The 23,943-nt window shown below is 53.0% G+C and overlaps 6 protein-coding genes across 6 annotated transcripts, besides 2 other annotated features; 4 read left to right on the forward strand and 2 right to left on the reverse strand.

Moving 5' to 3' along the window:
• Nucleotides 1-422: 422 nt before the first annotated feature.
• On the forward strand, nt 423-2,042 carry TGAM01_v203941 (hypothetical protein; the record flags this gene model as incomplete). Its single annotated transcript, XM_024549313.1, has 5 exons — nt 423-470; nt 536-695; nt 803-1,323; nt 1,521-1,622; nt 1,812-2,042. 5 exons carry the CDS (start codon nt 423-425, stop codon nt 2,040-2,042), a joined length of 1,062 nt encoding a protein of 353 aa, XP_024405898.1.
• A 469-nt stretch (nt 2,043-2,511) lies between these two features.
• On the forward strand, nt 2,512-3,552 carry TGAM01_v203942 (hypothetical protein; the record flags this gene model as incomplete). Its single annotated transcript, XM_024549314.1, has 2 exons — nt 2,512-3,357; nt 3,442-3,552. 2 exons carry the CDS (start codon nt 2,512-2,514, stop codon nt 3,550-3,552), a joined length of 957 nt encoding a protein of 318 aa, XP_024405899.1.
• Nucleotides 3,553-5,205: 1,653 nt separating this feature from the next.
• Nucleotides 5,206-5,218: a sequence feature (Short protein (TGAM01_v203943, PON26994.1) was converted to a misc_feature.).
• A 121-nt stretch (nt 5,219-5,339) lies between these two features.
• Nucleotides 5,340-5,407: a sequence feature (Short protein (TGAM01_v203943, PON26994.1) was converted to a misc_feature.).
• A 2,565-nt stretch (nt 5,408-7,972) lies between these two features.
• TGAM01_v203944 (hypothetical protein) lies at nt 7,973-10,471 on the forward strand (the record flags this gene model as incomplete). The annotated part of the gene is made up of 2 exons (XM_018809534.1): nt 7,973-8,392; nt 8,447-10,471. The coding sequence occupies 2 exons, from the start codon at nt 7,973-7,975 to the stop codon at nt 10,469-10,471; spliced, it is 2,445 nt and encodes an 814-aa protein (XP_018657223.1).
• Nucleotides 10,472-11,054: 583 nt separating this feature from the next.
• TGAM01_v203945 (IRE protein kinase) lies at nt 11,055-14,828 on the reverse strand (the record flags this gene model as incomplete). The annotated part of the gene is made up of 1 exon (XM_024549315.1): nt 11,055-14,828. The coding sequence occupies one exon, from the start codon at nt 14,826-14,828 to the stop codon at nt 11,055-11,057; it is 3,774 nt and encodes a 1,257-aa protein (XP_024405900.1).
• A 1,377-nt stretch (nt 14,829-16,205) lies between these two features.
• Nucleotides 16,206-18,633, reverse strand: TGAM01_v203946 (eukaryotic translation initiation factor 3 subunit B; the record flags this gene model as incomplete). The annotated part of the gene is made up of 3 exons (XM_018809532.1): nt 16,206-16,649; nt 16,723-18,256; nt 18,362-18,633. 3 exons carry the CDS (start codon nt 18,631-18,633, stop codon nt 16,206-16,208), a joined length of 2,250 nt encoding a protein of 749 aa, XP_018657221.1.
• A 506-nt stretch (nt 18,634-19,139) lies between these two features.
• Nucleotides 19,140-20,943, forward strand: TGAM01_v203947 (T-complex protein 1 subunit beta; the record flags this gene model as incomplete). The annotated part of the gene is made up of 4 exons (XM_018809531.2): nt 19,140-19,142; nt 19,233-19,384; nt 19,442-20,816; nt 20,884-20,943. 4 exons carry the CDS (start codon nt 19,140-19,142, stop codon nt 20,941-20,943), a joined length of 1,590 nt encoding a protein of 529 aa, XP_018657220.1.
• Between the last annotated feature and the right edge of the window lie 3,000 nt (nt 20,944-23,943).

Consider the following 23,943-nt stretch of genomic DNA (forward strand, 5'->3'; position numbering starts at 1 on the left):
TGGATAAAAGTGCGGAGAGAGATCTGTGGAGATTGGTGGTGGCGTTTAAACTGTAGCGGTATTGCCTGTTTTTGGCAGAACTTGAGAGAAGAGTTGCATTCTATAGAGTTGCCGGCAAGGGTACAGACGAGGCTGCATTTCAACACCATACATGGGCTTTGGTGATTGTATGGGTGCATTGATACATCTCGGAGGAAGCATGCTTGAGAGTGTATAAAAGCCAACCGTGCGGCTATTGACAACTACATTCTTTGAGAAGCGGCTTTTTCTCATCACTTCTCACTTTTTTCATTTCTCCTTGCCAATTCTGAGCGCTCTTTGTCTGTTTGATCTCTTCCTAGTCGCAGCGGCGCTTGAAGATGGACAGGCTTCGGGAGATGTCTGTTGGCAGGCTGCTAGAGACGTTCACGTCTCACCCGCTCATGGCTCTGGGAGCTGCTGTGCTCTGTCTGAGTGTGGTATATACACTTGTAAGTATTATGTATGAGCCTTATAATCCATGAGATTCTTTACTAACCACTGCGTCAATGACAAGATGTCATCAAACCGTCATAATGTCCCTGTATCCAGCCCTCAACGGCCTGAAAAGCAGTCCAAAGATCCTCTCAAAATCGATCCGCTGAATGACTTGGACTGGAGGGCCGTTGAGCCTGCCAAGTACCGACCGTTCAAGCCCATTTACCACATCACCATGGGTAAGTTCTTCCAATAGCCTGGCTTATGCTGCTTATACGCCCCCCGTTACCTGCCTCGAGCAAGAGTCTATACTCCCAATGCCACCACTAACGAACCCCAATATCAGCACTCAAAGCAGACACCCCTTCAGAGCTCATCACCGTCGACACAGACTACCTCGACAGAGTCTCCCTCCGCCGCCAAATCATCTCCCAGCACGGCGCCTTAGTCCACGGCTGCCTCCCATCCGGCGTCGAAGCCGTCCGCGAGCTTTACCACTTCCTCCTCCACGACCATCTCCCAGCTCGCTTCCCAACCATGTTCCAGCTCCGAGATCAAGGCCGGCAATTCGAAAATCTCGTGACCGGCCAGACATTCCCCACGGACGTGCCGGACGATCCAGCAGCGGCCCTGCGGATTCTCTCCGAGACTGTCGAAGAGGACATGTTTCTGCTGGTTGGCGAGCCGGAGGGACACCGCGCAGTGGCTTTTCAGTGCTGCTTCCCGTCGGGATTTGATCCGTCGTCGAAAGTGGGCAAGTTGCTCAAGGAGATTCATGCGCCGGTGCCTTCGTATGACAAGATTGGGCCGAGCATGGAGAGATTCTTTGGCAAGATTGAGGTGGGCAAAAATGTGAAGCGAACAAATGTGAGTTATCTTTCTCTTTCTTCTGCCTTTCTTCTTATATTTATGTTTTCCATCTTAATTTGCTCTCAATTCTTCAGTTTATCTTCTACTAGGGCTGGGGCCGAGGCTGAGGCCCAGCAGAGAAGAGCTGAACATGATCAAGTGTTTGCACGTAGATTCGTCAATATTGAGCTTGGGCTAATCAACGTCTTGTGCAGTGGGGCATACAAACAGACGGAAACTTGTTTCACTACGAAAGACACGATGAACCGACTAGCGACGCTCCATTGGCAGCTGAAGCCGAGACAGACATGAGCCAGGTGAGAGCACTCTTTTCTTTTCTTTTTACTAGATGAACCCTTCAACGCTGTTGGTGGTGTTACCCTGTTATCACGCACAGGCATGTATGTGGCTGCAAATAATCTGTACCACCCACTACCTGTGCAGACTTACTATGCATCTAATAATAGCCGACTAACATGGAACATCATGTACTGATTTGCCTCCAGGCCTATGCCCGCATCGAGCTGCAGACTCTAAGCCGCCTACCCAAGACTCGGGCCGTCCTCTTCTCCTTCAAGACATATCTGTATTCGCTACGGCAACTCAAGGAGGAAGGGCTGGGTCCGCAGGTGGCAGATGCCATTGAGGGCCTCAAGACGGGCAACGCACCGGGCATGTGGAATTACAAGGGCGCGCCTCAGTGGGCAGAGCCGGTTTGCAGGTACCTGAGGGCATGATGCAAGAGGATGATGCATAGGTACCTTGTGAGACCAAATATACCATGTCAAGTCATGTCCTGTCTATATGTATGTTGTGATACATAGATTAGGAGAGATAAGTGCTGTGCCAAGTTAGTTTACAATTGCGCAAAAGATGCTCGACTTGCTTTTATATGGTCAGATAACAAATTACTCATTGTCGCCATTGTTTAGTATCGCTTTGCGAAACATGAGTGGATACAAGTCCTGGTTTGTTCGCGGCTAGTGCAAGTATACGAAGATATATCATTGAGCAAAGCAGCAGAAGCTAACTGCGCAAAGCAGATACACGGGCCTATTGGTGTCTATGCCGACGATATTATTCCGTGATTCAATAGCAAACTTATATTGTAGCAATGTAATTCCCTCACTCATTTTTATAAGAAAGCGCAGATTCCCCTCCTCAACATTAGTCTAGATCTCTAGATCCAAGTCACCTACACTCAAGATGAAGTCGTTTCTCCTTCTCGCCGCTCTCCCCCTGGCTCTCGCCGCACCGCGTCCCGTATTGCCCGTCGAGCTCGGGCCTCAACCTTACGGTCCTCCCAGCTCACCTGCGTCTTATGCCTCAGCCTCACCGAACTCACCTGCGTCCCATGTCGCGCCTAACCCGCCTGTGGTAACCGCAACGGTGACGACGACGCAATATGTGATTGTTGCCCAGCTTTCAGACACGACTTTTGTTTCCACAATTCACGATTACGAGACTGCCGTTCCAACTCTGGGGACTGCTGCTCCGTGGAATCAGGATCCGCCGGCTGTGACGACTGCTGATCCGCCGTGTACTGATCTGACGACTGTTGTTCTGACGACTGTTGTGCCATTGACGCCTAGTTCATCAGCTGCTAATTCGTCGACTGCTATTTCATCAGTTGTTACTTTGTCAACTGCTATTTCATCGGCTGTCACTTCATCAATTGTTACTTCGTCGGCTGCTACTTCGTCGACTGCCATTTCATCGGTCGTCCCTTCATCGGCTGTTACAACATCGGAAGATATTCGGTCGGTTATTGATTTAATGACCCTTGACGTAACAACGACTTATGTCTTGACGCCTGACACTACTGCTGCTGCTCCAACAACCACCAGTATCCCGACAACTGTTATTCCAACGGCGGCTCCTTTGACAACTCTTGTTGTAGTAACTGTCACAACGGATAGCCCCACAACGGAGGCTCCTACAACGACTGCTGCTCCAACGACTGATGACTCTGGTATTCACACGATTTGGCCATCATCTGGTTTGCCTTACTGGGAAGCTCCTTGGGTAGTCTGCTGGAATGATGTCAACTTTGTAAGTAGTGTTTCTTTCCTTATTTATTTTATCTCTCTCAATTCTGCTCTATCAATCTTCAAGATATGCTAATACGTTCACTAGGAAACTTGTTACTTGACCACCACTGAACCGATATATATTCTTGCAGGTCGCGGCGCAACTCAAACTGCCGCTGCTGAGGCGACTCAGACTGCAGTTACCGTAGCGCCTTGAATAGGTTACATGTACATACATGTATACTACTAGTAGTAGGTCTTTGAGCCCTAGGATTAACAACTTGGAGATGAGAAAGTACAGATAAATATATGTAGTTTTGATGATATATTTATTCTTAATATGGCTGTATATAAGGATAAACGTGATAATTTCACATCATCTTTTATCATCTAACTGCTTTCTTTCTACATTGCCATGCCATAAAGCTTCAATGCCTATCTGAATGCCCTATCTTGTAATGCTAAACCACATAATCTACGAAGCTGAGATCGAAACCGATGGAAATTAATGATATTTGATAGCAAACATCTCCATTAGATACCTAGTTCCCATTTAAATTGTGACTGTTTCACGCAATAAAAGCCGACGCACCGATACCTTTACAGAGTACATGTACAATGCCCGCTGCCAAAGATCTCGTGTGTTTCTATTTACATGTATTATTGTTTCACACGCCGCAAAATTAATTATAGCACATAGCTAGGCCTATGCACGCTGCAGCTAGTAGTACATGCACCTTGCATTCACCGAAGCCACCGCATGCACAACCACCTCAGCTTGTGCGACGCCGCTGCGTGAAGCAGCAGATGCTGGGCGGCGATTCGAGCAGCGCCGGCCTTTAGCGCTGCTGCAACAAGCAAATCCCCAGGACCTGGCGCCACGGCCGCTTAGCCGCTAATCAGCTCGCCTCGCCCGCTGCAGTCAACCATCAACCACCACGAGACGCTGGACATGCGCCCAAGCAGCGCTGCAGCTGACCCGGCCTGGCCCGACATCTTATAAATTATGCACCGCTCTCACTGCTGACTCTTTCTTTTCTCCCTCTCTCTCTCTATTTTTCTCTCTTTCAAATACCAGCTCTTCTTTTTCTTCTTCCTTCTCATTTGCTCTCCAGCACCCCTCTCGTCACGTCCATCGCTCTGCATTGGCTGCGCCCCCAGCAATCAATCCGATCTCAGCTACCGCCCAAGTGCCGGTGCCTTATCGCCCGGGCTCGCTAGCAGCAACCAAAAAACTCCCCTGTAAAAAAGGCCCGCCGCCCAATCACAGCGCCCTCCCCGTCCCTTCCAGAGGGCTGAAGTGCCGCTAGAATCGCCAGCCAGCGAGCCTCGTGATCCACCTTTATCCGTCGTCGCACGGGGAACGTCACCGCAACGTACCGACCCGAAAATCCGCCAACTGCGAAGCTTCAGAAACGGCCCAGACAAAATCTCTTTTTCCTTTCCCCCATCGATCCGGCATCAGCCTCGCGAGTTCGCCCCGACTTGCTGCCCCGTCCAGCTGCTGAACGTGCCGCTGCTGCGTCATCTGCGTCCTCTCCTCGACGAGTCATCCGATCAGCGACGAGCCGCCGGATTCAAAAAAAGACCAGACAGCCTTGGAGACCAGAGACAGAGACAGAGACACTATCCGACGCCCCAGACCAGATCCTCCCGCGCTCCATCGCAGGCTATGCTCTGAGGCCGCAGAGCTGCTGCGCGCTCCCGTCCTCCCCGTCATTTCTCCGCGAGCCTGACCTGTTGGCAGCTGCCTGCGTTTGCCGGGCTCTGAAGCTGCCTGTCCGTCCGTTGGCGTGTAGCGCGCCGATCCACCTCGTTTCGCGCGACAAACCCCGAATCTGCGGACGACGCAGCTCATCACGCGGCCAACATGAGTGTCCCATGTGCGTTTTTTTATCTTTGTCATCTCTTGCGTTTCTTGCGTTTCTTGCCTTGCTTTGATCCTCTTCCCAATCTGCTCATGTCTTTGTCTCTTCCCTTCCTTGAATCATCCACCCTGGCGAGCCAATGCCGGCGATTCGATGCGATGCGATTCGATGCAACCTGGCATCGGCGCCTTTCCTAGCCGGTGACGACGATGACTAAGATGGCGAGACAATGATGGCGATGGCAATGGCAATTCTATCACGACATGTGGCTGACAAAATCCTGCTCTTGCTCGCATCACAGTGTCTTCCGACGACAAGAAGCGCTACACCGCCCTCATTGATGACATTCTCTCCACCGCCGACCTCGAGACCATCTCGCGCAAAAAGGTCCGCCAGGCCTTGGAAGCTGCGCTGGGCGGCAAGGACCTGAGTGAACAAAAGGCAAGCATAACGCGCCAGGAGATGAAAGTCCACGTCTTGGCCTCCCAAAACTAACCCGCCGGGCGTGTTCTAGGATGCCATCAAGAAGCTTATAGAAGAACGCTTCGATGCCGTCTCTGGCGCTGATGCCGGAGATACTCCTCCCTCGCCCCTGCCCGACGCATCGAGTAACAAGCGGCCGGCCGCCAACGGCGCCTCCGACTACGACGATGCCTCCGCCTCTCCCGAGCCGGCCAAGAAGAAGGCCAAGCGGTCCTCGTCTATAGAAGATGCCGACGCCCGCCTGGCTGCCCAGCTCCAAGCGCAGGAAAACAGACTTGCAAGGAGCCGCACCACACGTGGCGGTGGGGACAAGGCGCGGATGGCAAAGAAGAAGAAGGCTCCCCGCAAGAAGAGCGCCAAGAAGGTCGGAGGTGATGACGACAGCGAGGTGGATGCCAGCGGAGACTCTGTCAAGAAGCGCAAAGCCGGCGGTGGTTTCCAGAAGCCCTTCAACCTGAGCGAGACCTTGTCAGCGCTGTGTGGTGAAACGCAGGTAAGGAAGAGCTGGCTTGACATGGATTCCAATGTCTGCTTGGAACATTTTGCTGACCGGTCATGACAACAGCTTTCCCGTCCTCAAGTCGTCAAGAAGCTGTGGGAGCACATCAAGGCCAACGATCTCCAAGATCCCGCAGACAAGCGCCAGATCCGCTGCGACGAGAAGATGCAGGCCGTGTTCAAGCAAGCCAAAGTCGACATGTTCCGAATGAACAAGGACATTGGAAGCCATCTCTACCCCGTTGAGGAATCTTAAAGGGGGGAGAAAGCTTTGAGAGGCGAGGGAAACAACAAGACACGTTTTACAAAAACAGCAACACCATCATCACTTATACCGGTAGCGGCCAAAGATGAAAGCAAACGACTTCATCGGTTTGCAGTGGGGTTTTTTCTTGGCGCCCGGCGGCGTATTTGGGGTTTATATAACAACGGCTGGGTTAATCATTGTTTTTCATTTTACTATCATCCGTACAGGAGGGAAAGAAAGAGGGATGGATGGAGGAGGGGGTATTCAGCGAAGAGTGGCTTTTGGAATTTTCTTTGGTGCAAATGGAAATTTGGGCGGTGGAGGGAATGGGCTAGGTCAGAGGGGACTCGACGGATTCATCTGGTGTTTTTAGCCGTGATATCTTTATCCTTGCTTTTATTTTTGGCGGTTTTCATTGGGAGAATCCTGAATAAAGAGGAAATAAATAAAGGGGAAATAGCTTACAGTTTCTAACCGGTTGTCTATGTGCCCCAGATTACATGTGCTGTTGGTTTAAATACGGTATAGTACATATGAAAAAAGATACGAAAGCAAGACAGTGGACTAAATACTAGAGTGAACAAAGCAGCAGTGTTGATATTGTTGATACTGCTTTACAGACGGGTCACAGAAATCGAGTAGCTACATCTTTGGCGGTATTTTGCTCTCGAAGCTAATAACCAGAAATAAAATAGAGTGAATCCAATTCAAGTCAATGATTCCATATGCAGACCACCCCTAAACAGGCCTTCTACCCTTACTGCTAGCACATTCTTTGTGCCATTGATGCTTTGATAATCCCCTATTCCACGGCCGGAATGCCCGCACAGGGCAAACGTCACCGCTTCACACAATCAAACGAAACACAAACAATCACAGCAATAATAATTAACCAAAACAGTCACATTCATCTAAAGTCGGCATTAAAAGGGCTGTGAATTTGCCCCCTATTTTGTTTCGTCCGCCGAATGACTCCCACCTACCCGGCATTTGGAATAAAAGCAGCCGCAGCTGAGTCATCAGGGCGGACTGCGCGGGAAAAAACACACATGCAGCCTTGCACGGTGAATTCCGCGCCGCTGATTGGCTGCCCCAGGCCTGTTTCGCTTTTTCCGCTCCCAGGGCTTAAAGCAGAGATAGCAAACGGCTTTGCCTCGTTTGGTCGGTACAAAACCCAGGCGGTAGCCCTGCTGGAGGGGTCCCCAGAACGAAAGAGGCCAAAAAGTCCGCCATCACCGGGGAAGAAGGCAGCGAAGACTTGTTTCTTCGCCATCATTCTTTAATTTTCTTTGATTCTGCCACACCATTTATTTTACCAAATCTATTCTTATTCTCTGCGTGTTACATACATTTGCCTCTGCATAGATTCTGCATCCGTGGAGTATCAGCCAGACGATAGCGATAGCTCTGCTCGTGGGGGCTCAGCTGCAACGTTTCTTCACCACCTACACCCAACCCGAACCCACCGAGGCTGCCTCTCCGGGAGAGCCTCAGCGCATCTGAACCTCCATCTCCAGCGTTTCATAATTTCCGAGTCAACCATGACGGCCCCAGAGGGAACAGCCCAGAACACCAGCCGTGGCGACGGCAGCTCTAGAGGACGAGGCCGTGGCGGCGGCGGAAGAGGAGGCGGCGGAGGAGGAGGAGCCAAACGAGGACGAGGCGGCCAGAATCGAGGACAGGGACGGGGCCAGAGAGGAACACAAGATGCTGCTGCTGATGCTGCTGCTGCCGCTGCTACGACATTGACGGGATCAGAGGCGGCGGCGGGCAAAGAGAACAAGGCCATGGCCGCCACCAGGCCCGACGTCGACGACGGCGACGACGATGCCGACGTCTGCTTCATCTGCGCCAACCCCGTGGCCCACCACTCGATTGCGCCCTGCAACCACAAGACGTGCCACATCTGCGGCCTGCGCATGCGGGCCCTGTACAAGACCAAGGACTGTGCCCACTGCCGAGTATGTCCGAGTCCTCCTGCTGTTCTCGCCAACACATGCTAACAATTGTTCCAGACACCAGCGTCCTATGTCATCTTCACCGACGACGCCGAGAAGCGCTTCGAAGACTACGCCGACACCGACTTCACCTCCACCGACACCAACATCGGCATCAAGTACACCAACGAGGACATCGTCGGCGACTCCGTCCTGCTGCTGCGCTACAACTGCCCCGACGGCTCCTGCGACTTTGCCGGCCTTGGCTGGGCCGACCTCCATCGCCACGTCAAGTCCGCCCATCACAAGCGCATGTGCGACCTCTGCACCCGCAACAAAAAGGTCTTCACCCACGAGCACGAGCTCTTTGGCGACAAGGAGCTGGAAAAGCACATGCGCCACGGCGACGACAAGCCCGGCGCCGCCGACCAGACGGGCTTCAAGGGCCACCCGCTGTGCGGCTTCTGCGGCCAGCGCTTCTACGACGACGACAAGCTGTTTGAGCACTGCCGCATGAAGCACGAGCGCTGCTTCATCTGCGACAGGCGAGACTCGAGGCAGCCCCACTACTTCCTCAACTACGAGGAGCTGGAGAGGCACTTCAAAAAGGACCACTTCCTGTGCGCGGACCGCGGGTGCATGGAGAAGAAGTTTGTCGTCTTCGAGTCTGAGCTGGACATGCAGGCGCACAACCTCGCCGAGCATGCCGGCAAGCATGTGGGCAGAGACGCCAGACTGGTCGACATCTCTGCTTTTGACATTCGCCAGTCCTATCAGCCGGAAAGACGCGGTGGCCAGCGCGAAGGACGAGCTCAGGGTCAGGGACGACGAGGGGGCAACAGGGGAAGAGACCCCAACGAGGACAGCATTCTGCCAACTGTGAGCTCGACCGTCCCCTTGCGAAGAGACGAGCTGGCATTTCAGCGCCAAATGGCCATTGCCTCGGCGCCCTCGGGCTCGAATCGAACATTCCGCGGCCAGCTATCGACTCCAACGCCCGCCACCGCTCCGGTAACTCCTACGCTCACTCCCTCGCCAGCTCAGGCATCTTCAGCAGCCAGAAATGCTGCAGCAACACCCCCTTCAAGGCCCCGAAGCGTCGGCCCAGGCGCCGGTCCCGCAGCCGCTACCAACGCCATCGAGGCCCTCAGCCTCACCGACACAGCCAACCTCTCGCCCGAAGAACGAGCCCGCCTCGTTCGCCATGGCAGCGTCATAGAGCGGGCTGCCAACCTCTTGGGCAACGACTCGCACAAGATGGCTGCGTTCCGGAGCCACATCTCGACATATCGCCAGGACGGCTTCACTGCTCCCCAGCTCGTCGAAGCCTTCTTCACCCTCTTCTCAAACGCCTCATCAAATGCCCTCGCAACTCTCGTGAGGGAGCTGGCAGATCTCTTTGAAGACAAGGGCAAAGCCGATGGCCTCCGAAAGGCCTGGCAGGATTGGCGGGCCATCAACGAGGACTACCCCAGCTTGCCGGGCCTCGGCGGCATGCAAGGGGCAACCTCCAGCTCCAGCGGCTGGGCGAGTGCCGCGGCTGCCAATACGGGATTCACCGTCGTGGCGCCCTCGCAGCGAAACTCGAGCAGGGTCTTGAAACTTAAGAATAGCACTCGACTCGGCGGCCCAGCGCCCACCGCTTCACGAGGCCCTCCCGGCTGGGTGGCAGCATCATCGTCATCGTCTTCTTCATCCAGGGCTCCTGCAGCATCAGCTTTTCCTTCTCTGCCCACGCCGTCTGCATCCTCATCGTCCCGCGCATCGACGACCGCCTCCGCACCCTCATGGACCGCCTCAGCATCATCATCATCCTCACAATCGCGCGGCCGAGGCCCAGCACCGCCAAACGTTCGTGCCGAGGACGCTTTCCCTTCACTTCCCGCAGCGCCGAAACCCCAAACCACCATTTTTGGCTACGGCGGAGGCCGCGGCGTGAGACGCGATTTTGGCCAGCGGGAATCCGACTTCCAATGGGGAACTGCCGCAGCTCCTCCTGCGGCTACGTCTTCTGCAGTGGAGGAAGCAGATGATGCTGAGACGGGAGGGAAAGGCAAGAAAGGGAAGAAGAATAAAAAGCAGATTCTGGTACAGTGGGGATAAAGGAATAAAAGAGAAAGAAACAAGACTTAAAAAGGGGTGGAGGACAAACTCCTTTCTGTTGTCTCACCACTGTTTCTTTAGTACGGAATAATGTTTGTTTCCAGATATCCATCCCTTACTTGTTGCTATTTTTGCTTTGATAAAAGGGATTGTGTGTGACGAATTGTGACGGATATTGATTGGCTAGGCTAGGCTAGGCATTGGATTTGGTTGCTTTCACTTCACGCTTGCATTGCAATGTGTGAAATGGGGTTATTGCAAAAAATACCGTTTTGTAAAAGCGAATTGTTGGAATAATCAACGTTAAATAAGAGAAAAATGAAACAATTGAAATCACACATAGAGAGGCGTGTTACAAGACCATGTATATGATATAGGTACCTATGCTGTTGCTGTTACATTGTGAGATGAAGAGTTGAAATGCTATTGAAACATGTAAAATAAAAAATACATCCAAATGATAGAAGAAAAGAAAAGAAACAAATCAAACGCTTTTATGCTGCCATACATCTTAACAAATGACAGGAATGCTTTCCACCATGCATGACACCCTCTCCCCCTATATTCTCTTCAACCCCCTCCTTTATAATCCAGCAGGCTCATAATACTCTCTAAATCGATCCGACGTCTCCCAATGCAGATTATACACCACATTCCAGCACGTAAGCAGCAACATCGGGAACTTGACCGTCCAGTACACAAGATACCCATCCGGCAAGGACCCCACGCTCCGCTTCAACGAGTCCGACATGTCCTCGTAGTGATTGCGCTTGTTCCTTAAGGCGCGCAGCAGATCGAGCAGTTTCGACCCCGTGTACTTGCGCTGCTTGCCCAGAGAATCGACAAACTCACGAGTGAGGAGCTTCAAAAAGTCGCCCCTGATTACGTCTGGAGCATGTCTCTCCAGCTCCATCAGCGCATCCGAAGGCGGATCTCGGATTTCTTTTTCAAGCGAGTCCGATACGTCACAGAGGAAAGCTAGGCGCTTCTTCGGGGACCAGAAGAAAGGATGGGCCATGACTTCTACAGAAGTAGGCCGCAGCTTGGGGTCGGCCTGCAACATGGACGCGATGAGATCCTTGGCTTCGTATGAGAAATCGCCTAGGGAATCCAGGGGATCGAGGTTGTAATTGCCCTTTCGAATGTTGACCTCGCGCATATATCTATCACCGCAGTCGAATGGATGTGATCCGTTTGTGAGCACATAGAAGAAGACGAGTCCCAGGGAGAAAATGTCAATGGCTCTCGTCGCGCGTCGGCCATTGAGGAGCGTAGGGTCGCCAACGAGAATGGTACCGGAGCCACTGTGCGTGCTTCCATCCTGAGCCGCGGGATTTTGTCCGTCGTCGTCGAGAAGAAGCTCGGGTGCACGCCACCCAGTCGTTCCAGCCGCTCGGCCTGTCGTTGCCCCAAAGGAAGATTGAGTACCATCTAGTTTCTTACACAGGCCAAAGTCAGAGACCAACAGCCTCGGTCTGCCGTCCTTGTCCAGGTTGACCAAGATGTTCTGAGGCTTGAGATCACGATGGACAATGCGCAGAGAGTGTAGATGAGTAATGCCGTTGGTGATCTGATATAGGACGGCAGGCAAATCTTTCTGTCCGGCATTGGCCAAGTTACGGAAGTGGTTGGGCTTCTCAATCACATCTGCAAGTGAGGCAGCGCAGCGCTCCAATGCAATGTACAGAAAATCTCCTCGCATCTCCTGTGAGTAATATCGGATAACTGTGAGTGTCTTGTTAGTATGTCTTTCATCTGCTTTTTCCCCGAAAATATCATGCTCACCATTAGGATGATCGTCACTCTCGCGCAGCAATCGAGTTTCCCGCGTGGCAATGTCGTAGAATTGGATAGTCATTCTCTTGACAGCAACGTCTCTGCCATCGAATCTGCCGGCAAAGACGACTGTGCCATTGCTGCCCATGCCAAGCTCTACGTCCGTGTCCACTTCAATGTTGCCGATGCTAATGATGGAGCCTGTGACAGCTTGCATGTCGTTGTAGATCATCCGGAAGTCAGGCTCAAGGCTGGGGCGATCGCCTAGCTTTTTGGCATTGCTGACGGCCTCATCCACGGTGCTGAGTGCTTCGTCGTCTCGTGATGGTTGCCCCTCAAGGCGGTTCTTTTTGTGCTTGACACCACCCCGACGACCCCTATGGGCTTTCTTTTTCTTCTCGGAAGCGGTACCATTGGCTGAGTCTTTTGCCTGTGCGTCTGCAGCATCTAGTTGCGTGGCCGTATCAATCACCTTGTCGTCTGACTTCTGGGCCGGCTCTAATGAGTTGGAAGAGTCTCTATCTCTATCCTTGTCTTTATCTTCATCCCCAGTTAAGTCTAATTTCGATTTAGAAATCGCTTCCACCTTTTGGTCGTCAAATTGGGACAGCCGAGCAGCAGATGATGAGGAGGACAATGATGCATCTTTTTCATCGCTCGATTCGTCTCCAGCACTAGGATCCAGGGTGAGGAATGGATATATATCTTTGAGACTGCCTTCGGTCCTGAATCGGTGATATGCTCGTCGGAGCTTCTTTTCATTGTATATCAACGAGCCCACGAAAAGGATAATTAGTACGGGGTTGCTGACAAAATCAATGACGCTGTTGGCGGCACGTTCCGGAAGAGCCTTGAACTTTGTGATGATGGTAGGCTCTTCAGAAACAGCAGGGGCTACCGCATGAGCGTTATTCGACCCATTCTCCAGGTCATCGGAAAAATCATCCAGAAGTCCAGGGGGCAGTGTCAGATGCTGATGTTGGTAGCCGCCAGTCCGCAATGAGTCCAAGAAGTGGGTGCCAACCAGCGCCTTGGAGATTTTGGAACGATTGATGGTATCAAAAGCGGGAGCCGTATCCCACCAGTCGGGTCGCGATATCTGGGCCACCGGTGCATCGATGATGAGAGGATAGGCCCGGCCAGACATCGCATACCAGCTGCCACTTTCGGTTTGGTTGAGGAAGATGCTGTTGCTTCGCATTTTGGCAATGCCTTCATCCTGTGATGGCATTGGTGGCTGGGGAAGAACAACAAGATCAGGGTTGCTGCCCGCGGCAGCGTCCCATGGTCGACAAACATCAAAAACTCGTGCCACCGGGGAGGAAAATTTGTGGCTAAACAGGGGCAAATGGTTATCAGACCGGGACTGATCAAAGGCATAAACCTTGCCATCGTGCTGGCTGGTTATGTAGCGGCTATCTAGCGAGGCATGATATTGCTGGTAGAGGTCGCTGTCAAAGGTATTTGGTCCCCATTCTGCGTATTTGAGAGTTGCGATTGGGCGGCCATCTCGTCTTTGGATTCCCACAGTATACTCTGTTCTCCCCAGAGTGATGGTGCCCATGGAGCTGCACTCTTCGTTGTCTGCATCGCCAAAAGCATTGGGTCGGAGGCAGCTTTCGCCTTCATTGACGAGGGAGCCGCCGGATCCAAACCACTTAAGCACACGTCCCGTGGCCACATCCAGCGTGACCATGGTCGTCTTCTTGTCTCCTGTATACACGACCGGTGGCTCATCGCCCGCATATGGGGCAAGCTCTTCCACGAGTCGCTTCATGGTGAATCCAGTTCGAATGAGGCCTGCATCGGCGTCTGGAATCCATACATAGAGGCCGCCATCGCGGCTAGGTTCAACAGCCCATATGTAATGGTCAACGGGGCTGTAATCGTCGTCGAGGACGGAGTTGTTTGTTCGATAGTGTGTTGTTTCTACCACTGGCTGGTCGACCTCGAGGTGCCAGCGTTGCCGACCGGTTTTTCGGTCGCTGGCATAGAGGTCTCCATCGACGGTCGCCAGAAGAACAAAGTCTTCAACTTCCCAATCCTCCAGACTCCGCGCATTTTGCGGCGATGCCAGCCCAGAAGCGCTACTGCTGGGCCAGAGATGTCGTGAAGTGTGTGGTGCTCGAACGGGCTGAGCCGGAGCTAAAGTTGCGAGGGCGCTCGCATCGCTAGGGACTTTTATGTGTTTTGATTTATCGGATTCCTGGTTAGGTTGCCGGGATCGGTTCGGCGCCTTGTTGGCGTAGTCGTACGGGGCACGTCGAGCTCGTTGATGCTGCTGCGGCAGAGGCGTCGGTTGCTGGCGTGGTTGTTTCTGTTTTCTGTTGATGGTATCGAAGCTCGCCTCAGCCTGCACATCGTCGACTTGTGCGGCGTACCATTGGCTGTTGGTGGCGTCTTCGGACAGTGAGTCAAGAGGACTGTCGCCTCTCTGAGAGTGAATCCGGACTTGGGGCTGCACGGGCTGCTGCTGAGCGTCGGCAAGCTGGATCCACGGGATGAGGATGATTGCAAAAGCTAGCAAGAGCTTCTGATGCTGTGAGGACCATCGTCCCTGGCCCGGAGGTCGTCCAAGCATTTTGTGAGACGAAAGAGTCGGCTGTCGAAGGATGGATCACATGGGGATTATTGGATGGCTTAAGCTCTAAGGCTGTTGCGGTGCCAGAGTAGCCATCCCCAGCCGTGGCAGGCAAGAATAGGAATTGACTTTTGCGCGTGTTTGATCTCAGGGGGAGGCGATAAAGGAAACAAAGAGCTGGGGGCTGGGCACAAACCGGTCCCCGCTCAAAGAACCAGGCACAGAAACCGCCGAACGACCCGTGGCACGGCCAGATGCGAGTCGAGAGTGCTGAAGAAGCGCTGCGTAACGGCCTGAGGCCTCGCTTGTTGACGGACAGGAGGCGTGACGCAGACTGGGTTCCGGATCGGGCTGCTGTGATTTGAAACCGTTGGAGCTGTGTAAATAGGGATATTAGGGCGGAGTTCGCTCCCGGTAGGCAGATATTTGCGCGTCCAGGCCGAGAGGCAGGTACTTTGTACTGCTGCTCTGCTGATGTAAAAACTCTGCAGCTCCAGCCCTGGCGATGGAGGGGATTCGGGAGGGCAAGCAATGGCGATAGCGAGGGTGAGGAGGCCGGACCCGAGAGGGAGAGGGAGAGGCAGTGGCTCATACACAAGATGGTGTGGTGCGGGTTTGTGGGTTGGCCCGAAACTACAGGGTACGCGGAGCTCGTCGCTGATCGGGTTCCTCGCCAGCGCGGATACCCCCTCAGAGGCGACGCGCTGCGGGCCCGCGAGGTACTGCTGCGGCAGCGGTACGAGTCAGCAGGTAGCCCCGCGTATCAGAACCCCAACACCCCAGGCCTGTGTCTTTGCCGCTTCGCCAGGGCTGGATCCGCGAGTGCGCCACAGCCAATTGCAGGCCGCTCACGGGCGAGGATCGCGAGATATTTTGGTGCGATTTGCCGTAATATTACTGTGACCGGCCATGTGTGCCGCGCCGCCAGAGCTTGTCTTGCATTCCCTGCAGCCCACCAAAACAACTTTTGCGCAGCCTGTAAAATTGCATCACCGTGGCTCGCAGCCGGGGCTGGCGGACGAGTTACGGCATACGTGTGCACTTCTCCTGGCACTGGCTGTATTACGAAGCACCGCAATAAGGAGCGCGTATACAGTATGAAGTAGGTAGAGTGATAACAACAACATATAACAATAGAATACTAGTGGTAAAAGAATAAACTGTATGGCCTGTTACTAATGACAAGACCAGACACACACACATATTTCTTCCAGGCCAATGAGGCAGTCCAGCTTCTCCAAGAAAAAAAGTCATTATTTTGTGCCATTTCCGTTAAAAAATCCGGTGGAAATCTACCCATACATACATACACGCAAAGCACTCCCGGAATGCCTACCCATGCTAGACAAAAGAGAGAGATACACACCCTGTATCCATCTATGCCACAATCTCCTCGCTCTCCTCCAACACATCCTCGACAATCTCCTCAATCACCCGGTCGTCTTCGTTGCTTGCGCCGTCGAGCGCCTCCACCTCCTTTGTCTTTGCCTCTAGAAGGGCAGCATGTGGATCTTGCGGCAGGCCCAGGACTTCCCGCTCTTCAGCGACCTCAGCCTCCACCTCCGCACGCCAAGCATGCCACTCGTCCAGGACGCGGCGGCGGGCCTCGACGACCGCGAGATCGGCAGACGCACCACGGTCGGCGTCCTCCTGCTCGAATACTCTGCTGTACTCACGCAGGTTCTTGCGGATCTGCTTCTGCTCATCTTTTGAGAGCATGGTAGGGGGGCGTGGACGCCACTGAAACTGCTTGAATTTCTCAATAGGCTCTTCGCGGAGCGCCTCGCCCTTGAAGTCGTAAATGTGGTATCCATTTTCCATCTGTGATTCCGTGTTAGTCTCATCTCATCTCGCGATTATATGGTGTCTTTGAGCGTATAGTATAAATACGTACCGCATGCTTCCATGCCGATGCCCACGTAGCGACAAATCGGCCTGAGGGATCCCACTCGACATCCGTGACACCGTAGTGGTCGGCTGTGTTCATGAGCTGCAGGTTAGCAGTCAGGTCCTTGGCGGACTCTGGCTTCTCGCCCTCAAAATCGACATCGTAAAAGTCGAGATCCGAGCTCTGCTGGTTGGCGATTGTGGCAATGACCACAAATCGTCCCTTTGGTGACCAGTAAATGGCATTGCTGTTCTTCTTCTCGAGGGTACGCAGTAGCTTGAAGTTGCCGGCGTATGAGCCCTTTGCCTTTTCAGGGCAGAAGAAGGAGACGGATGTCTTGGGAGGGACGGCGGTGGGGCCGACGGGCTCGGTGGTGGTGATGAGGGCAAATCGGTCACCCTTGGGCTCCCAGGCAAAGTTGATGACTGTGTCCTTGATGGTGTCAACAACCTCAACGGGGATTCCCTTCTCCTTGACTCGGAAAATCTCCAGAGTTGTGGCTTGTGACTTCTTTGACTTGGAGTGTCGGTCGACCTTGACACAGAGGTAGGCCGCATCCGACTGCCAGTGCAGCTTGGCGTCGCTGACATTGAAAAGGTTGAGACTGCGGACAATCTCCTTGGAGGGGATGCTCATCAGACCGACCTTGGCAGGGTTGCTACCCGTGCCAGGCTGCCAGTAGGTGAAGAGCTGCTCATATGTCTTGACGCCCTCACGCTGAGGTGTTGCCGGAGCCCAGTCAAAGTCGACCACGCCTTCAATCTTGATGCTGGTCTTGTCGAGAAGGTTCATTCGGGGCAGTTCGTAGACGGAGATGGAAGCACCAGGGGTCAGACGAGCGACGTACTTGTCATCCGCAGACCACTTGAACGCAGGCCACTGCATCTTTGGCGGAGGCTTGCCCTCCTCTGCCTTGGGAGCATCTACGTTGGCGAATGATCGCAGAGGAGCAGCCGTCTCGATATCCCAGATGACATAGTTCTTGCCCTCGTCGTCAACTGAAAGAGCAGGGTGGCCAGTTTCGGGGATGGAGATGGGTCGGTTGGACCAAGTGACAATGTACTTTTCATTCGGAGAAAAGGCAACCAAGTTGACAAAGGGGTGGGCGAATCTGGCCTGTCGTGACCAAGATGCGCCACCCCAGAGCTGCACACCCTGCTGGTGAACCGACGCCAAGTATGTGCCCAGAGGTGACCACTGGAGAAAAGCCTCGGTCCAGTGCTGGCGGTCGACAATGTTCTCGGGCTGGTCCTTCTCGTTGTTCCAGAAGACGCCGACGGATTCACCACGGTACATAACAAATTGGTCTCTGCCGCGGCCCGAGGGGTCCTTCAGCCACCATCTCAAGTGCTCCTTCTCGGTGAACTCTTCAATTTCAGGGGCCACGTATTTCTCGTCAACCCGACCTTCTCGGCCATATCTCTCAATGTCGGTGATTTTGTTGACGCGGAGGGTGTGCTTCTTATCCAAAGGAACGCCGTCTAGCTGACGGGTAGCGGCCTGAGCCTCAGCCGGTGAGGAGTACTCAACAAAGGCAAAGCTAAACCAAGGAAAGAGAATGAGTTAGACATCTTGTCCCCTGGCGTGACGATCTAGACAGCTGGGAGAAAATGGAGATTGCGAAAAGAGAAATGGCCCTGCTTACCGCTCAGACTTTCCATCCTCGCCCATGGGCATGTAGATCAGCTCCTCCCTAGTCTTTCCAACAGTGTTGAGCTTCTTCAGCAGAAACTTGACCAGCTTGGGCTTCTGGTCCTCCGTGACCTCGGGGAGGCCATCGATGACCACAAAGGTGTCGTAGCCCTGATCCAGCTGGACCTCGAACTTCTCGCGCAGGTCGGAAACGTCAATTTCATCTTCATTGAACTCGTCGTCGTCGAGGTCAGCCTCGCGCAGCTGGTCGAAAGAGGGCGCCATGATTGCTTTTGGGGGGAGGGGTGCCGAGATTGCCCCGCTTCGGCGCGGCAAAAGCTGAGGATTGGAAGGCGGCTCAGGCGCAGATGGACGCTGAATCTCCAAGAACGGAGCGGCGATGAGGTTTTTTGGAGAGCGGCTGGATGCGTTCGCGACCCGGGGCGTGGGTGTTTGCGTAACGAGCGAGGGCGTGGACACTCCAGACGTGTGTTTTTTTTTCGGCGGCGATAGCCCAAACTAGCACAAATTTGTTGTTCCAACTTTGCAAAGTGTGCGGCGGAGAAGCGATGTTCCTGGGCCGCGAATTATCCGACAGAGGGGCAAGTCACGTGCAGCTTTTTTGGGATGGTGGGGGTTTGCGATGGGAACTGCGTCGAGGTAAAGGAGAGCTTGGCGGCGTCAGGAAAACCAGGCACCGAGGAGTTGCTAGCAGTGGCCAGCTCGATCGATACAGCCTCCTTTTACCTGTTTGTCTTTCCATTCTGCTGTCTTGGCTATAACCTCCCATCATGGTACGTCTTGCTGTTTACCGCGTTTTGAATGGCTTGTGACCAAGTCCTATCTGTTGCCCAACTGACTTATCAAACCTCCCCGCCATACAGTCTTTCTTTCCGACCCAAATTTTTGCAGAGGGCACCACCGAGGAGAAGGGTGAGAATGCGCGTTTGTCTGCCTTTGTTGGCGCCATCGCGGTGGGCGATTTGGTAAAGAGCACTCTTGGTCCGAAGGGAATGGACAAGATTCTCCAATCTGCGTGAGTGCCCATCTTGCCTATTACAAATGCTAGCCCCTGACCTGTCCTTCTATGTAGTTCCACCGGCGATATCATGGTCACAAACGACGGTGCCACGATCCTCAAGTCAATAGCCCTCGACAATGCCGCCGCCAAGGTGCTGGTCAACATCTCAAAGGTCCAGGATGACGAAGTCGGTGACGGCACGACGTCCGTTGCCGTGTTGGCTGCCGAGCTCCTCAGAGAGGCCGAGAAGCTGGTTGACAAGAAGATCCACCCTCAGACCATCATCGAAGGTTACCGGATAGCCAGCCAAGCTGCTCTCAAGGCCCTTGAGGAGTCTGCCGTCGACCACAGCAAGAGCCCCGAGGCCTTCCGAAAGGACCTCGTGGCCATTGCCCGAACAACCCTGAGCTCCAAGGTTCTATCACAGGACCGGGACCAGTTCTCCCAGCTCGCCGTCGATGCGATCCTTCGACTGAAGAAATCATCCGATCTCAGCCACATCCAAATCATCAAGAAGGCCGGAGGAAAGCTGAGCGACTCCTATCTGGATGAGGGTTTCATCCTGGACAAGAAGATTGGTGTGAACCAGCCCAAGAGACTGGAGAAGGCCAAGATCCTGGTCGCAAACACATCAATGGACACAGACAAGGTCAAGATCTTTGGCGCACGTGTCAAGGTGGCCTCGACTGGAAAGTTGGCCGAGCTGGAGAAGGCTGAAAAGGACAAGATGAAGGCCAAGGTGGACAAGATCAAGGCCCACGGCATCAACTGCTTCATCAACCGTCAACTCATCTACAACTGGCCCGAGCAGCTCTTTACCGATGCCGGCATCATGTCCATCGAGCACGCCGACTTTGACGGTATTGAGAGGCTGGCGCTGGTCACTGGAGGTGAGATTACCTCCACCTTTGACCACCCTGACCAGGTCAAGCTCGGTCACTGCGATTTGATCGAGGAAGTCATCATTGGCGAGGACACACTGATCAAGTTCTCGGGAGTGGCGGCTGGTGAGGCATGCACCATTGTGCTGCGCGGTGCCACACAACAGCTGCTCGACGAGGCCGAGCGAAGTCTTCACGACGCCTTGGCTGTCCTGTCCCAGACTGTCATTGAGCCCAGAACAACGCTTGGCGGCGGATGTGCTGAGATGCTCATGGCCAAGGCCGTTGAGGGTGCGGCCACACGAGTCGAGGGCAAGAAGCAAGTGGCTGTCTCTAGCTTTGCGACCGCCCTTCGACAGCTGCCCACTATCCTGGCTGACAATGCTGGTTTGGATTCTGGTGAGCTGGTTGCGCGCCTGCGAAAGGCCATCTATGACGGTCTGACCACATATGGTCTTGACCTGATGACTCCTGGCGGCGGCATTGCGGACATGCGAGAGGTTGGCGTTATTGAGAGCTACAAGCTGAAGAAGGCGGTTGTATCATCTGCCAGCGAGGCAGCAGAGGTAAGACGATCACTCCTATTTCTTATGAGGACATTTTAGGACGAGAAACTAATCTTCTTGGAAACAGCTTCTCCTGAGAGTGGACGATATCATTCGGGCTGCCCCTCGGAGACGGGAGCGCATGTAAGATGATAGGGTAGGGCCGGAAAGAAAATTAATAAAAGTTCAGGGCGCCACGGATCTCGACGAGTTAGAGGCCTACATAATATGGATTGTAGCGATTGATAGACGCATGAACATGGACAAACAAAATGCAATGCCATGAACAACAAACTTTTTCGGAGCCTTTTTTAAGGCTGTAGTGACGGTGCAGTGACATTGGTTGCTGCGCACTGGTGATTTGTTTGCACGTTGGAAAGGTCACTCTTGCTTCACATTTGACTCGACTCTGGTCATTGCACGCTACATTTCTTTTTCGCTCCTGCTTTTCCTTTTTCTCTTCCAAACTTTACGAAACAGCACACACTTTTTGACGTTTATCCAATTCCTGCACACCCAGAATTCCCTTTCAGTTACGCCTTTGACTACGACAACTTGATACAGCCTGATAGCTACGACAGTAGACATGGCCGACGCAACACACGATGTCATATCTATTTCTTCATCTGATGATGACTCGGACTGTCAGATTGTGAAAGTCAGTTCGTCGCTTAATGGTCGTATCAAGAGCAAAATGAGGTGGCAGTACCAGCCTTACAAATGGCCAAGGCCTAGAAGGAGCCAGAAGATGACACGCCAACACAATGAAGCCGTTGATGATGATGTTCAAGATAAGGAACCGATATCGAACCAGAATACGCATTCTTTTGAGGCAGGTATGACTGTAGTGAGCGTTGATGCCGCTCGCAACGGCTGCTCCCAAAGCATGGACCAGAGCATTGCTGGATTGCGCTTCGTCTCCATGGCTGATCATTCATCGATTAAAGAAATGAGTGATGCCAAGACGGAAAGGTCTGTGACGACGCGTGTCGATCCGACAGATCCCTTGGCGAATCGACATCATACCGCCGATCCGGAGCCGACGAGCATGTTGCCTCCACCATTTCCGCAACAAATGCCAGATCCCAGCAACCAGACATCGACTCCAGACAACGAAGACGGGCGGCGAGAGAGTCGTTCCAGGTCTTGCTCTGTAGCGACTCTCGATTTTCCGTTGGAAAAGGCTGAGCATCAGCGGGGGGACGTTCAGGGGCTAGAAGGAGATGTTCAGGGGATTGATTCTGATGTGCTGGATGAGCAACGTCGGTTATTGCTTGGGGAACCAACAAATTTGGCTGCTTGTGCCAATCATCCCCAGATAGTCGCTAATCCAGCTGTGCTGCCAAATGAAGATGGCTCTCAATTGGCCCTGGGATCGGCGCCAGAATCAAACCGAGATGCTATCAAAACAGAGGAATCGGATCAAGCTGCTATTAAAACAGAGGAAATTCAAGATGTCGATACGGGTTCACTACAGCGATTCAAAAGAGCATCAACCACGTCTCGCGGCCGCCTGCCTCGAGTTGGGAAGCGACGGGCATGGAGCTCAATCATCAACTTTGGTGCATATGAGACTTTGATTGGGCCACTGTTTACGCAGCAGAAGGAGAAGATTCGTTCTATGACGTACGACGACATGGTTGAAGAGAGAGCAGAGATGAATAAGAAGTAAGAATAGTAATGGCGAGGTGGCATCTTGTTGGCTTGGAACGACGTTGTGGGCATTGATTGGTTGTACTGAGCTGTGAAGCGTTTACCGAGAGCTGAGCATGTGGACAGGGATGATTTTGAGAAATATGGATATGCATTGTACTGCTATTGGGAGTGACGCTGCTAACGGCGAAGATCTGTTGATGCCTTTTTACAGGCAGTGTCTCTTGTCTTTCCTCACACATGGCATGCTTGTATTGTTGAAGTTAGCATCCTGTAGACTACACAAAATACATGTCTATGTATTCCAAGTTGCAACTCCTAGCTGTCCAAATCGGCATCGCTGCAGAATGAAGGGGGCTGCCTCCATCTCAGCCAAATCGCTGTGGGGCGGGCAAGGCCGATTTATTTCCCAACGGCAGGGACTCTGGCCTGGACATGCCGAAGGGATCTAGAACGTGGTTTGACCCGCCAGAGGGAACAGCTGAAGAAGAGATGACTTGGAGGATTCATCAGGAATCTCAAGATTGGTATTTATAGCAGTACTACAGAGCATGGGGACCCGGGTTATTGTCTTTGATGTAAGTGATTTCTGCGTATGCTATTTTGGGTAGCCGAGAGAACTTGCAGACAAGCGAATGTCAGCTATGATTGTCGCCGTGGCGTATTTTGAGATTTCTTTGACTTGAATGACTCGATGAATATGTATGTGCTAGGGGCCGTGCATGAAGACATTGATGGTGTAGCGGTCAAGTTATCCGTTCCTGGTAGGGCTGACTCTGTTGTGTTGGGTTGGCGTGTCCGAATACAGCAAGTAGTCATATAGCATGTGCTTGTATAAATGTTGACGATGCTGGATACATGTATGTATAGACTGCTAGTGATGTTACCGCTATTCTTCACTTACATGTTGACTGCTACAGTATCTACACCATCTGTTTACACTGATGAATGCTCCCCAGCAAAACAAGCACCGAACCAGCCGAGATTGATCATCTCCACCCATCAGGGGCTGCTGATGCGACACTGTGCCGTCGACGCGGCCCTGTAGCGGCACCCACTGTGCACAGCAGCGACAGAGATTGATGGCAGGGATGATGCTTAATTTGATGTGGTCCTGTATCAGATACAGTGCAGAAAAGCTTAGGCTTGCGAGGGACGACGCTTTGGGCAAGCTGCGGTGCTGCCTCCCTGTTTACAGAAACGTCGAGGACTTTTGCAGCAAAGGTGCAAGATACGCAGATTTTAGGTGTAAATGCACATGCAGTGCAACCTCGATAAGAAACACGGTTGTACCAGTCGTCGGAAAATAATCACCAGCATGGGATGCACACCACCAGCCTTTGCCAAACGTCAGAGGTGCGCAGCCGTGCGTTTGATTACTGGAGCGCCCATCTGCTTTTGTCCAGGCACATTTGTCCAGGCACAAGTACCGGTTCCTGCGAGTGACGGTGGTGGCACGGTTCCAAACGCCAAATTGTACAAGGCGCGCTTGTAC

Source organism: Trichoderma gamsii, assembly GCF_001481775.2.
Source record: "Trichoderma gamsii strain T6085 chromosome Unknown Scaffold_11.2, whole genome shotgun sequence".
NCBI classification, from domain to species: Eukaryota; Fungi; Ascomycota; class Sordariomycetes; order Hypocreales; family Hypocreaceae; genus Trichoderma; species Trichoderma gamsii.